The sequence below is a fragment of the Haliotis cracherodii genome, unplaced genomic scaffold (assembly GCF_022045235.1).
Source record: "Haliotis cracherodii isolate W230 unplaced genomic scaffold, xgHalCrac1.p SCAF_1, whole genome shotgun sequence".
NCBI classification, from domain to species: domain Eukaryota; kingdom Metazoa; phylum Mollusca; class Gastropoda; order Lepetellida; family Haliotidae; genus Haliotis; species Haliotis cracherodii.
Window position 1 is genome coordinate 73,853,352 of NW_027266264.1, and position 11,520 is coordinate 73,864,871.

Below are 11,520 nucleotides of genomic sequence, written 5' to 3' on the forward strand. Positions count from 1 at the left end.
CAAATTGTCTGTGCATGCATTTGTCTGACTCACACAAAGAAAACTACTAATTACACATTTAAGTACTTTCTCCTAGTATATGCATATATTGTAGCAGTAAGAAAAGTAAATTCTATATTTTTGTATTTTGTCCATTGGTCTCTATATTGAATAAATTGTCTTGTTTTGTCTTGTAGATGCACTAACGGTACAGGGTTTCTCAATCAGCAGTATGGAGCTAGTCGACACGAAAATATTACTTACCATCAGTATTCATCACTGACCTTGCCGGCAGAGGAGCCGACTGCTCCAACATAATGTTTCGTTCGACTGTCGTGGTCCGTGGCATTTTGCGACAGTCATCAGTCGGGAGATTGCGCACTTTACCGTCGAGATGTATATGTACAAAACTCGCACACCAGCATTTTGCCAGGTACATAAACTCACCATGCACAAATACTGTGCATGCACATGCCAGAGTCAACTGTCAGTTCTCAAGAATATGTACATAACCGTAATTGATACTGTAGTTATCTTTTGGTCATTCTGACACATGTTATATGCAAAACAATGGATCCCCACAATGCTACATAAGGATATCATGTCCGAGTTTGTTCAGTTACTTTTCAAATAATATCTGACAGGACTAATTGCTTTAGTGTTTAGTTTTAGTGTCTCAGTTCTAAAAACAAATTAGACCATATGACGTTTATAACCTGCTCTTTGCAGTGATATTGGGAATTAAACTGGGAAATACATGATGTTTTTTTATTTATTTTATTTTTATTATTATTATTATTATTATTATTATTATTATTATTATTATTCAATGTATCACCCATCGCCGGATTCAAGTAAATCACGTACTCTGCTCAAAGTCTATGGTAATTGAAATCATGATTGACCGGGCCACTCGCTTCATGATATAATAGTATTAATACTCATTAAAGATTAACTGACAGTCTTTAGTTTATGATGACATGAGCTACAGGTAAACTCTATCAGTAACAGTTTTATCCATCAATTTTTGTGTTCTCTTTACTAAAATAATTGTCGGATGGACAATCAAAACTGTCAACATTAGCCCATGTAGAATCTAATCTAGACTGGCACGTTTAAATTTATCATACATTGTCTCAAATCAGGAAAATGTTATTAGTTGACCGCTAATGATGCACACTGCAGTGACAGACATGGAAACAAAGTTGACTAACTTGTGTTTTCTGTTTCATTACTCATTAATTTGAAAGTGAGGAAGACATATTTTACTGTAACTTGAAGATTAATTAGGGTACAGGTGCAGATAATGTACATTGCATCTTTGTTTTTCTTCTCCAGGTTCACTACATTGAAATCTGTAGGTCATCGGAGCACATTCAGGTCATGGCAGTCCCGGCGTCTCTACAGTTCAGGTAAGTTCAGCTTCATACCGTACTAATACAAGCAGCCACACACCCGTGCATGCACATCGCTATATAAGTGCAATAATCTTGGACGCGACGTTAAACCCAATTCCGACCGCCTCCGTGGTCTAGTGGTAGAGCGTCTGCCCGGAGAGCGGAAGGTCCGGGGTTTGATCCCCGTCCGCTTCATACCGAAAGACTTTAAAAGATGTTACTTGTTGTTACCCTGTCTGGCGCTCGTCATTAAGGGGCTAAAACAAGGACTGGTCGGCTCGGAGTCAGTATACTGTGTCTGAGTGGGGTATTCATGTTAAACTACGGCATGGTATCTCAGTGAGCTAGCACTATAAATCGGCATCAGTCCGGACTAGTACAAGCAGCCACACAAACACACACACGTACATGCACGTCGCTATATAAGTGCAATAATCCTGGACGAGACGTTAAACCCCATTTCACCTCACCTCACCTAAACCCAATTCAACCTAACCTAATGGAAGCTGTGTGTGTCGCCGTAGATCTGCCGGACTGTTACAAGATAGTGCTGCCTGCCCTTTCCCCCACTATGGAGACTGGGACCATCATCAACTGGCAGAAGAAGGAGGGGGACAAGGTGTCTGATGGGGACCTCCTGGCTGAGATTGAGACTGACAAGGCCACCATGGGCTTCGAGTCAGTTGAGGAGGGTTACCTTGCAAAGATCATCATACCTGCTGGCTCAAAGGATGTGCCCATTGGAAAGGTCTGTTTTAGGAAAATGATCACTTTCAGTTATACTTATATAGAAATGGAAATTCATTTTACTGTACTGTATATAAACAAACATATTCAGGAAAATAGGTGCTCATTTTTCATTGATATCCTCAGGAAGGACTGAGAAACAGTGATTTTGGCATGTTTCTGTAGTGTCAAGGTATCAGGGGTCACCTGCACTATAAATAGCATTAAAGTTCATGGCACTGTGACACCTATCAGGGCAGGCTGGTGTATATCGTTTTACAAATTTACTTTTTGAGTGATGGGCAAACATTACTTGATGACATGATAAATCTTGAAAATTTAGAAATCTTTAAAATTTGGGTTCAGTGGATCTGTCAATCAAGTAATTCTTTCACTGGTGATAATTCATGTGTTAAGAGTAACATGTTAAATTTGTTGATGTTATTTTTATCCTTTAGGTGAACGTTTGAAATAGTATATATAAATGAAGTAATACAAATAATTCATCACATATCAGCAATTTCCAACTCATGGTAATCTTGTCAGTTTTGATACTATTTCAGTTGGTGTGTATCATTGTGAATGAAGAATCAGATCTAGCAGCATTCAAGGACTACACCCCCCAGCCTGGCGATGACCAGCCCCCAGGGGGAGCCAAGGCTGCCTCACCCCCAGCAGCCGCAGCTCCAGCACCCTCCCCTGTGGCAGCTGCCCCTCCCCCTCCAGTAGCTGCTGCCCCTGTAGCTGCTCCTGTAGCCGCTCCTGTAGCTGCCCCTAGTCCGGGGGGTAGAGTATTCGCAAGCCCTTATGCCAAGACGCTAGCAGCTGAGAAGGGGGTGAATCTTGGTGTGAGTAGATCTTGACCATGTTTGTTTGTTGTTACAAGCTGCATTCATCAATATTCCAGCTATATAATGGTGGTCAGTAAATAATAAAGCCTGAACCACTGTAGGGGTTTCAGAATTATCTGTTTACCAACTAGAATTCTCTGTGCACACATGTATTGGGTAAAATAGCTTTGTTTAACCATTTGAAGTTGTAAAACTAATTTGTATGGTTTGTTACCGTATTCAACGTAATAAGCGCCCAGGGTGCTCTCAAAATTAGAAATTTGGATTATTATTTCGGTAAAAGTACACAGAGTTGAAAGATTGTAAATTTCGTGGTTTGTGGTGACAGCCTGAAATGTTTATATACGGCAGATATATTTTTCCAGAATTTAATTGCCCGTAATTATGGGTGCATATAACACACGTGTGCGTATTATACAAGAATATATAAGTCTTGGGTACATTAATCAATTGGAAGGGGGGCTAATTGGGATTGTTTACTAGCCAATATGTTAACAAATATCGCCATGGGCGCTTATTAGAGGGGGCTGCTAATTACGGCGAATATGGTATTATCTCTGACACCTAGACAGCAATTCTCATTCCTTGTTCTGATAATCTTGACTTAGTTCCATAACAAGTGGTCTTCATCTGTTTGTTTCTGTAGGTGGTCAGTGGTAGTGGCCCTGATGGTCAGGTTCGAGCCCAGGACGTGCTGTCCTTCACCCCAAGCGCTGCTCCCCTCGCTGCCCCAGCAGTTCCGGGGGCCGCCTTCACAGACATCCCACTCTCCAATGTCAGACAGGTAGGTCACCAGACACAGGAAATCCATGATGTGTTTATAGGGGAGGAGGGGTGTGGCGGGGATCCAAAATATAAATTTTAAACTTCTGTGTGTATGGTGTGTGTGTATTTCAAGGTATTAGGTGGGGTGGGAGACGGGGTCATGACCTAGTGGTCGATTTGTGATTAAACATGATCTGCAGACTAAACACCTTGAAGGAAAACAGTCTACTTATTTAGTCTGTTAAATATTCAGAATGTTTACGTCATAGTTAAATGTTACAAGTAGTGATAAAAAATACATGTCTTTCACAAGGAAACTAATTTTGTAATTGACATTTTGGGTTTATTGTATGTTTAATTGTACTGGGGTTATGTCAAACACAATGTAAACTGTCACGGCTATATCAATAATGACAGTAGGTCTTTGTCAGTTGTTGAAGGTTGATGGGTATGGTTACAGCGTATACAGAGACTTCAGTTATAACTTATGTATATTTTGTTATGTCCAGGTTATTGCAAAGAGACTGACCCAGTCAAAGCAGACCATCCCCCACTACTATCTCACAATAGATGTCAATGTGGACCGAGTGCTCAGGTAGGGAACTTGGCTGTGGTTGAGAATACAACTTACATGTTGTCTCGTACAAGCTGTCTACAAAGTAAACTCGTAAATTTTGAATATTTTGACAGGAGCATCATTGTTTTCATAACTTACTGTGTCAGTATTGCGAGCTTGTAAGAAGGAAAAACAAATCCATATGCAGTGTTACTTCCCTTCTTTACACATCCTTTTGGCAAGGAACAGCAAGGATGTCTTTGTGGAATGGGGAAGTTCATCAATTATTGTTCTAGAGTAGGGTAACAAATGTTGAGGCGGTTGAATGAATATAATAACCTGAACAATAAATGTAGAGATCCTCTTGCCTGAAAAATCAGATGCTTAAAAGTGATGTTGTTGAGGTAAAAGTGGTTAAAGCATTCCCTCGTCATACTGAAGACCTGGATTCTACTCCCCACGTGGGTACAAATGTGAAGCCCATTTATGAGATCACCAGCCATGATATTGCTGGATTATTGAGAAAAGAGGCATTAAACCTTAATCATCAATCACACTCCCTTACTCTGACAGAGAAGTTGAAAGCAGTTTTTTGTATCATCCGACAGCTGACTCTGGTTATTTGCTTCACCTGCCGAAACCAACCATGTATAGAAATATGACAAAAAGTGAAAAAGTTTTGTTCAGGCGAGCTTAACCTCAAACTCCCCCAATTTGGAAATTTACTGGAAGGCCACCATTGTGATTGGTTGGTCACCTTAGCACTGCTTCTCGTGGGCAGAGGCTTATTTTCATGCTAACTCACATCCCATAAACACGTTATTGGTTATGTGTGAACCTTGTGTAACATGCAACTGATAGTTGTGGAAATATGCTCTTCGAAAATGTTGAAAGGACATTCGTAGCTAATCTTATGTTAATCATGCAAGTTTGTTATTTCAGTCTACGCAGAGATTTCAATGAATCTCTTGCCAAGCAGAATGTGAAACTGTCCGTAAATGACTTCATCATCAAAGCTTCGGCTCTTGCCTGTCAGAAGGTCCCCGAGGCCAACTCTTCATGGCAGGACACTTTCATTAGGCAGTAAGTCGATGAATATAACAGCTGGTGATATAACGTTGTTATCCTACTAGTAATGAAGCCCCTCTCTCACAGGATGCTACTGCCCCCGTGATCTTGTGGATAGAACATCTGAGCGGAAAGTTGGTAGTTCGATCCCATGTTGAACCATACCAAGAGACGTTAAAAGATGGTACTTGCCTGGCTCTTGTCATTAATGGGATAAAATGACGGGTCAGCTGAGAGTTGGTATGCTGTGTCTGAGTGGGGTCTCCAAGACAATGTACCATTATCTAATCATGGTAGCTAAAATGGCCTGATTCGTTGAAAAGCAATTTAGAAATTGAAACTTGTTAATGATATATTTTTGGATACCCGAAGAGATGTCCTGACAGGATGATTTAGGAAGAAGTTTTGATTTGATCATTAGATTACTTTTGTTCAAAGGAAAGTGATTTACTTCCTTTTCAGATACAATTCAGTTGATGTGAACATAGCAGTAGCAACAGACAATGGCTTGATAACGCCGATAGTGTTTAGAGCTGACGTCAAGGTGAGAATCAGGTTTAAAATACATAAGGCATTCATTGTTTAGCACACCTACGAATCATGTGTGAACAGGGATGCACAATATACTATTCAAGGGACTAAATGTTTCTAGTATTAAATTTTCTATTCAGGTTTAGCAAAATGTGGATAATGTATACATGTACCAGTTTGCATGCTGCTTGTGTTCCTATGTTATCCACCTGCTTGTTGTTGTAGTTTGTGATATGGGTGTCGATGTTATTGCAGGGTTTATCACAGATTTGTCAAGATGTGGCGGTGCTAGCAGCTAAGGCGAGGGAGGGACGGCTACAGCCACAGGAGTTTCAGGTATACTGTCACATCGTGGTCAGGATGGCAGTCTCACGTTGCTCACATGCTTGTTGCATTAACATTCAAGTGTGGAACATTTGTTTTACTTTTAGTATTGAAGCACTTTTGCATATGTTTAAAAGCGTGCTCAACAACCTACTAAATCAACTGGATAAGAGCGTCTTCTTGTTTAACATACAGGAAGTGATGTATATTTTATTGTAATCTGAGTATGTCAAACATATCCTTTTGGGAACAAGTGAGTCATGTGTATACAATGAGTAGTCATCAATCATTATCTTGCTGAGCTAGTAAGTTTGTCTCCTTACCTAGCCTTTGCATGTAATGGATAAGGGAGATAATTCATGGTTCCTTACCGGCACATGTATGTATCCTGTCAACCATGTTAAAATACAAGAAATGATTGTGTTTGCAGCTTTTTTGGTCTGATTTTCATGCTTTCGTGTAATATCCCTATTGGGATCAAATTGATATTTTTAACAGATTTTCTGTATTTTTTGTGTGTGAATTGTCCTACATTATAGAATTCATAGCAGATCAATTTTTATTTCATTGCAGGGTGGTACTTTCACAATTTCAAACTTAGGCATGTTCGGCATCAAACACTTCTCCGCGGTCATCAACCCTCCCCAGGTATGTCACACAACATGTGGGGTCTGTCACAGGATCATGTCTTCAAGGGGCGGTCGGGTAGCCTAGTGGTTAAAGCATTTGCTCGTCCCACCGAAGACACGGGGTCAATTCCCCACATGGTTACAATGAGTGAAGCCCATTTCTGGTATCCCCCGCCGTGATATTGCTGGAATATTGCTAAAAGAGGCGTAAAACCATACTCACTCATGTCTTCAAATTTGCGGACATTCACGAGAAGAATTAATCAGTTGTTGTTATGCAATACTAGTCATATGACCAGTCTTAGTCGGGGTTAGTTGGCTACAATTTGTGACTTGGGTAATTGTGAGCCCTTGTACCCAGAATGCATGGATCATTGCACATGCAGTCTACCACTGGTTTGTCTTGTGCAGATTGTTTATTAACATATGTATTGGAGAACATATGTTTTACCATAGCATGCATCCTAGGGGTTGACATACGTAGATATATTGCTCAGTGAAAGTGACCCCATCATGATATTGCTGGAATATTGTTAACAGTGGCTAAAACTCTACTCACTCACTCATTCCCCCATGGGGATTGGGGGTTAGAATAGGCTCCCAGCAACCCAGGCTATCAAATGGATCAGGTGGTCAAGCTTGGTGATTTTGTTTTGTGCATCATTGTATCCTGGCATGGATCGTTGCTCACAATATCGATCACTGGGTCAGATATGATTGTTTGCAGGTCGCTGTAATATGACTGGGATATTGGTGAGTGCAGCGTTAATCAACAAACAAACACTCTCATGCTACTTACCACAATGAAAATATTGTTCAAAGTTGAAGTCCATCGGTTTATTAGATGTATTGACCTCAATGTAACAGACTGAAACCTTGACATGGTTCATGTGATGTTGCGTGTACCAGAGATTCATCCCATGCACCAATGCATGTATTAAGAGCCAACTAAAATGAGTATCAGGTTATCTCAGGGTGTGATCAGACATTGGTTATGATGGGTCACTGAGAACCTGGCAGCATGGATTGTTGTTGCCCATACTGCTCACCACTGGTTTCTCTGGCCCGGACTTGATTAATCACAGGCCGATGTATGCTACCAGTTCTGCTAATATGGCTGACGTCATTCACCCACCTGACCCGTGAAGATCCGGGGTAGAATAGGTCTTCAGCAACCCATGCTTGCCGTAAAAGGCGACTATGCTTGTCGTAAAAGGCGACTAACAGGATCTGGATTGTCTGGTCCAGACTCAATTATTTAGTTACAGACCGCAGTCATATAGCTGGAATATTGCTGAGTGCGGCGTTAAACAAACAACCAACCAACCATTCACCCACCTACACATATGAAATCAAGATGTTATGAATTACATGTTCAGAAGGGATTTTCTAGCTGAATGTGATTATACACCATGAAAGGTAAGAAATCCTGTACACCATTCTATTGACACCTGTCAAAAATTTATCATTACATGTTAACAATTACTTCAGTGAAATATTTGTGACAATAAAATTCTTGTGACTGCTGTCAGACTCTCAGTATAATAACTGAAAGAGCAAATTAATCAGAGATCAAAGAGTATGACATCATGATTCTGTACAGGCTGGAGAGCAAACCTGTATATTTTCTTTGTGTTCCTGATCAAATAGCGAAGTTCTTTGACCAGTAGCCTAATGATAATAATGGATTGTGTTACGGATGTGATGGAACATTTAACATGTATATGTTGTTTCAGGCATGTATACTAGCTGTTGGTGGAGCGGACAAAAGATTGATTGTGGATGAAAACTCAGATCAGGGGTAAGTCTGTTCTGGAGTTAATCTCTTGGTGCAATATTGGTAGTAATAGTAACTTCTTTGATAGGCATTTAGAAGTTCGAGTACTAAGTAAGGATAAGAATTTATGGATGAACAACTTCTTTATTACAATTAAGAGCGATTTTTCGGTGTAGGTTCTAACACTTGCTTCATAACGGTGTTAGAACCTACACCGAAATGTCACTCTTAATTGTAATAAAGAAGTTGTTCATCCATAAATTCTTATCCTTACCTAGTAATAGTAACATTTGTGAGGAATACATGGATAACAAGTTACACTGAATACAATGGAAGGTCTGTTTTATTTCCATACGTTCCTGAAAATTTAGCATTTATTTAAGCACATTGTTTCTAAAATATGGAAGAACATGTGGTTCATATCATGTACTAGCAGTGTTTGAAATGATATTATAACCCAACAAGACAGTCAGGCAGGTGACCCATAAATGTTGTCTCCCCATCTTTCAAGTAACCTGCTCACATTCAGATGTTATGAATATTAAAAAATATAAAAAAAACCTAGTCAAATCTCACCTTGCTTCAGTTGAAATAATGCAAACAATTACTTGAGAGTTATGATAATACTGAATATGTCTGTAGTCTTTACATTATCTGTCAGACAGTCGGGCAGGTAGAGTTATATTTCATGCAACCCGACTGAAAAGTTACCAGTTACAAGCAGCCGGAGAGGCAAATATATGGACACTGTACTAGTCATGTACTCAAGGAACAGTCATATACATAATACAGAAAGATGAAATAGATGTATATGAGAACTAGTCAAATGTGTCATTTCCATAACTGGTCGAATATAGAGGTTAATTGGTCATCTAATTTCACATTAAATCTGTGACTTGTGTATAACAGGTACCGATCAGCCAACATGATGTCTGTGACTTTGAGCTGTGACCATCGTGTTGTGGATGGCGCTGTAGGAGCGCAGTGGTTGGCTGAGTTCCGGAAGCTGCTGGAACGCCCAGAGAACATGCTGTTATAGCACAACACAAACGTAGTGATCTGAACAAATGTCCAAGTGCTATATAAAATGGAAGAGAGGCCACCTGGCTCAGAAAGTGGTGGGATGCTTTACCATGACATCAATGCAATTAGGAACAGTGAATCCCAATAAAATGTTAATTTAACAGTACTGATCATGAGAAAGAACACATGCAATTTACAGTAGCAGCTGAATTGATTAAAGAGCGGAGGAAACTCAGCTTAATATTACCAAAATAAAATAAACGCCCCATAACTGAAAATAGAATTTCATAAAAGTAGATCTGAGGTTATTATGCTTCTCAGCTCGGCTAGTTCTATACCAATAAGCTGTGATGGCTGTGTAATGTCACTGTTTGTCATACATGTAAGTATGTATTTGAATGTATTGAGTTCACTGCCAGCATCCACCACTGTCTCGAGCGAGCTGTGGTTGTCCGAGGTGTTTTCAATGAGTGAACCAAGGTATAGATGCAATGAATGGAGCACTCCACTGGGGTAGGTGAACGCCTTGTTAATGTTGTTTGTTATTGCTTGGCTCTATATGCTTGTTACTCACAGCTCATTTGAATCTGGTATATACAAATATGATTTCCGTGAGATTATAGCAGCATATTAAATCTGAAGGAAATTATGCATTTTTTTGTGGGCTTTCTTTCTCCTTTCCCAGTGATTCATAGTACAGTTCGGTGCTGTATTAGTATGTCTCTTTATTTCTTGGTCATTCCGACCCAACAAGTGTACATCGTCCCAGTGAAACCTCACATTCAGATCTCGACTCAAAGGAGCAGCGTCAGTTAGCAGATGGTGTTTGTATACTGAGACTACTTATAGATTGTGATTGTGATGTACACCAGGCATGTGAAGTATTTATGTCCCCGTATTCACCCCTGCTAACACATCACACATCACTGATACCAACTACAATGTCTGTATTGACAACCAGTCTCATTAAATACAGATCTTTTACTGGGATCTGTGAAAGATTTGGCCCCATTCCACAAAGCAATGTTAGTGCCAAGATGATGATACTCCCTTAGCTTAACATCGACTTCCTCCTGGGTGCAGTGTCTCAAGCCCAATTTGGTGTCCCTTGCTGGGATGTTGCTAAAATAGGAGTAAATCAGTAGTCAGAGCACTATTATCACTTCTTGGAGGGGGCCTGTGTTTATCGAGACTATTGACATCCCTGTGTATAACTACCATGCAGATAGTAATCTATGCCTAAATACTCAGAAAGTGCATTTATGAGTTATGCTGGAGTTATAGCCTGTTTCCATGCCTCAACATCACACAAGCGGACAAGGCTGGGCTATGGCAGGTGCTTGTTTCTGTTGGGTGTGAGGTGTGGAATGGCTGTAGCTCTAGCATCTCGGGCTGAATCCAGGCGGCAGGAGTGCTCCATAACGTAGGCTACAGGTGTTGAGTGATGTTACTGTACATACTGGTGAGGTCCCACACTGTCAGCTACAGTCCACTGGGTTATGTAACTTGATGTGAGATTTAATTATGTGTACATTTAAATCAGAATTAAAATGTTTTAAATATTGGGATGTTTTGTTTTATCTGTTTGTTGCTTGAGGTACACATAACCGAGGTCTGCTGCAAATGCAGTTAAAATAAATATTTCATGTAGGTCGTTGACTTAAATCAGCTGAGAACTCAAATGACAATATTTCAAGGGCAAAATTTTACACAAGGCCAACAGGTGGTCTTGTCATCTGAAGCTCCAATATTCAGTGTGCAAGATTGCACCCCTTAGTCTCATCAGGATCCGCTGGTTGTGGAATTGTCAAAAGGGTCCACGCTGATGCATTGTTTTACCACAGTGGTACACATATATTACCTGCGTCACATTTGGCTTTCCTCCCCAAAGTAA

The 11,520-nt window shown here is 40.2% G+C and overlaps 1 protein-coding gene across 1 annotated transcript; it reads left to right on the forward strand.

The window, feature by feature from the left end:
* Positions 1-255: 255 nt before the first annotated feature.
* LOC139472016 (dihydrolipoyllysine-residue acetyltransferase component of pyruvate dehydrogenase complex, mitochondrial-like) lies at positions 256-11,190 on the forward strand. Its single transcript, XM_071254529.1, has 12 exons — positions 256-412; positions 1,318-1,391; positions 1,901-2,124; positions 2,666-2,950; positions 3,600-3,737; positions 4,228-4,313; positions 5,217-5,357; positions 5,805-5,886; positions 6,129-6,209; positions 6,771-6,845; positions 8,563-8,627; positions 9,513-11,190. Exons 1-12 carry the CDS (start codon positions 297-299, stop codon positions 9,640-9,642), a joined length of 1,497 nt encoding a protein of 498 aa, XP_071110630.1. The 5' UTR covers positions 256-296; the 3' UTR covers positions 9,643-11,190.
* Positions 11,191-11,520: the final 330 nt, after the last annotated feature.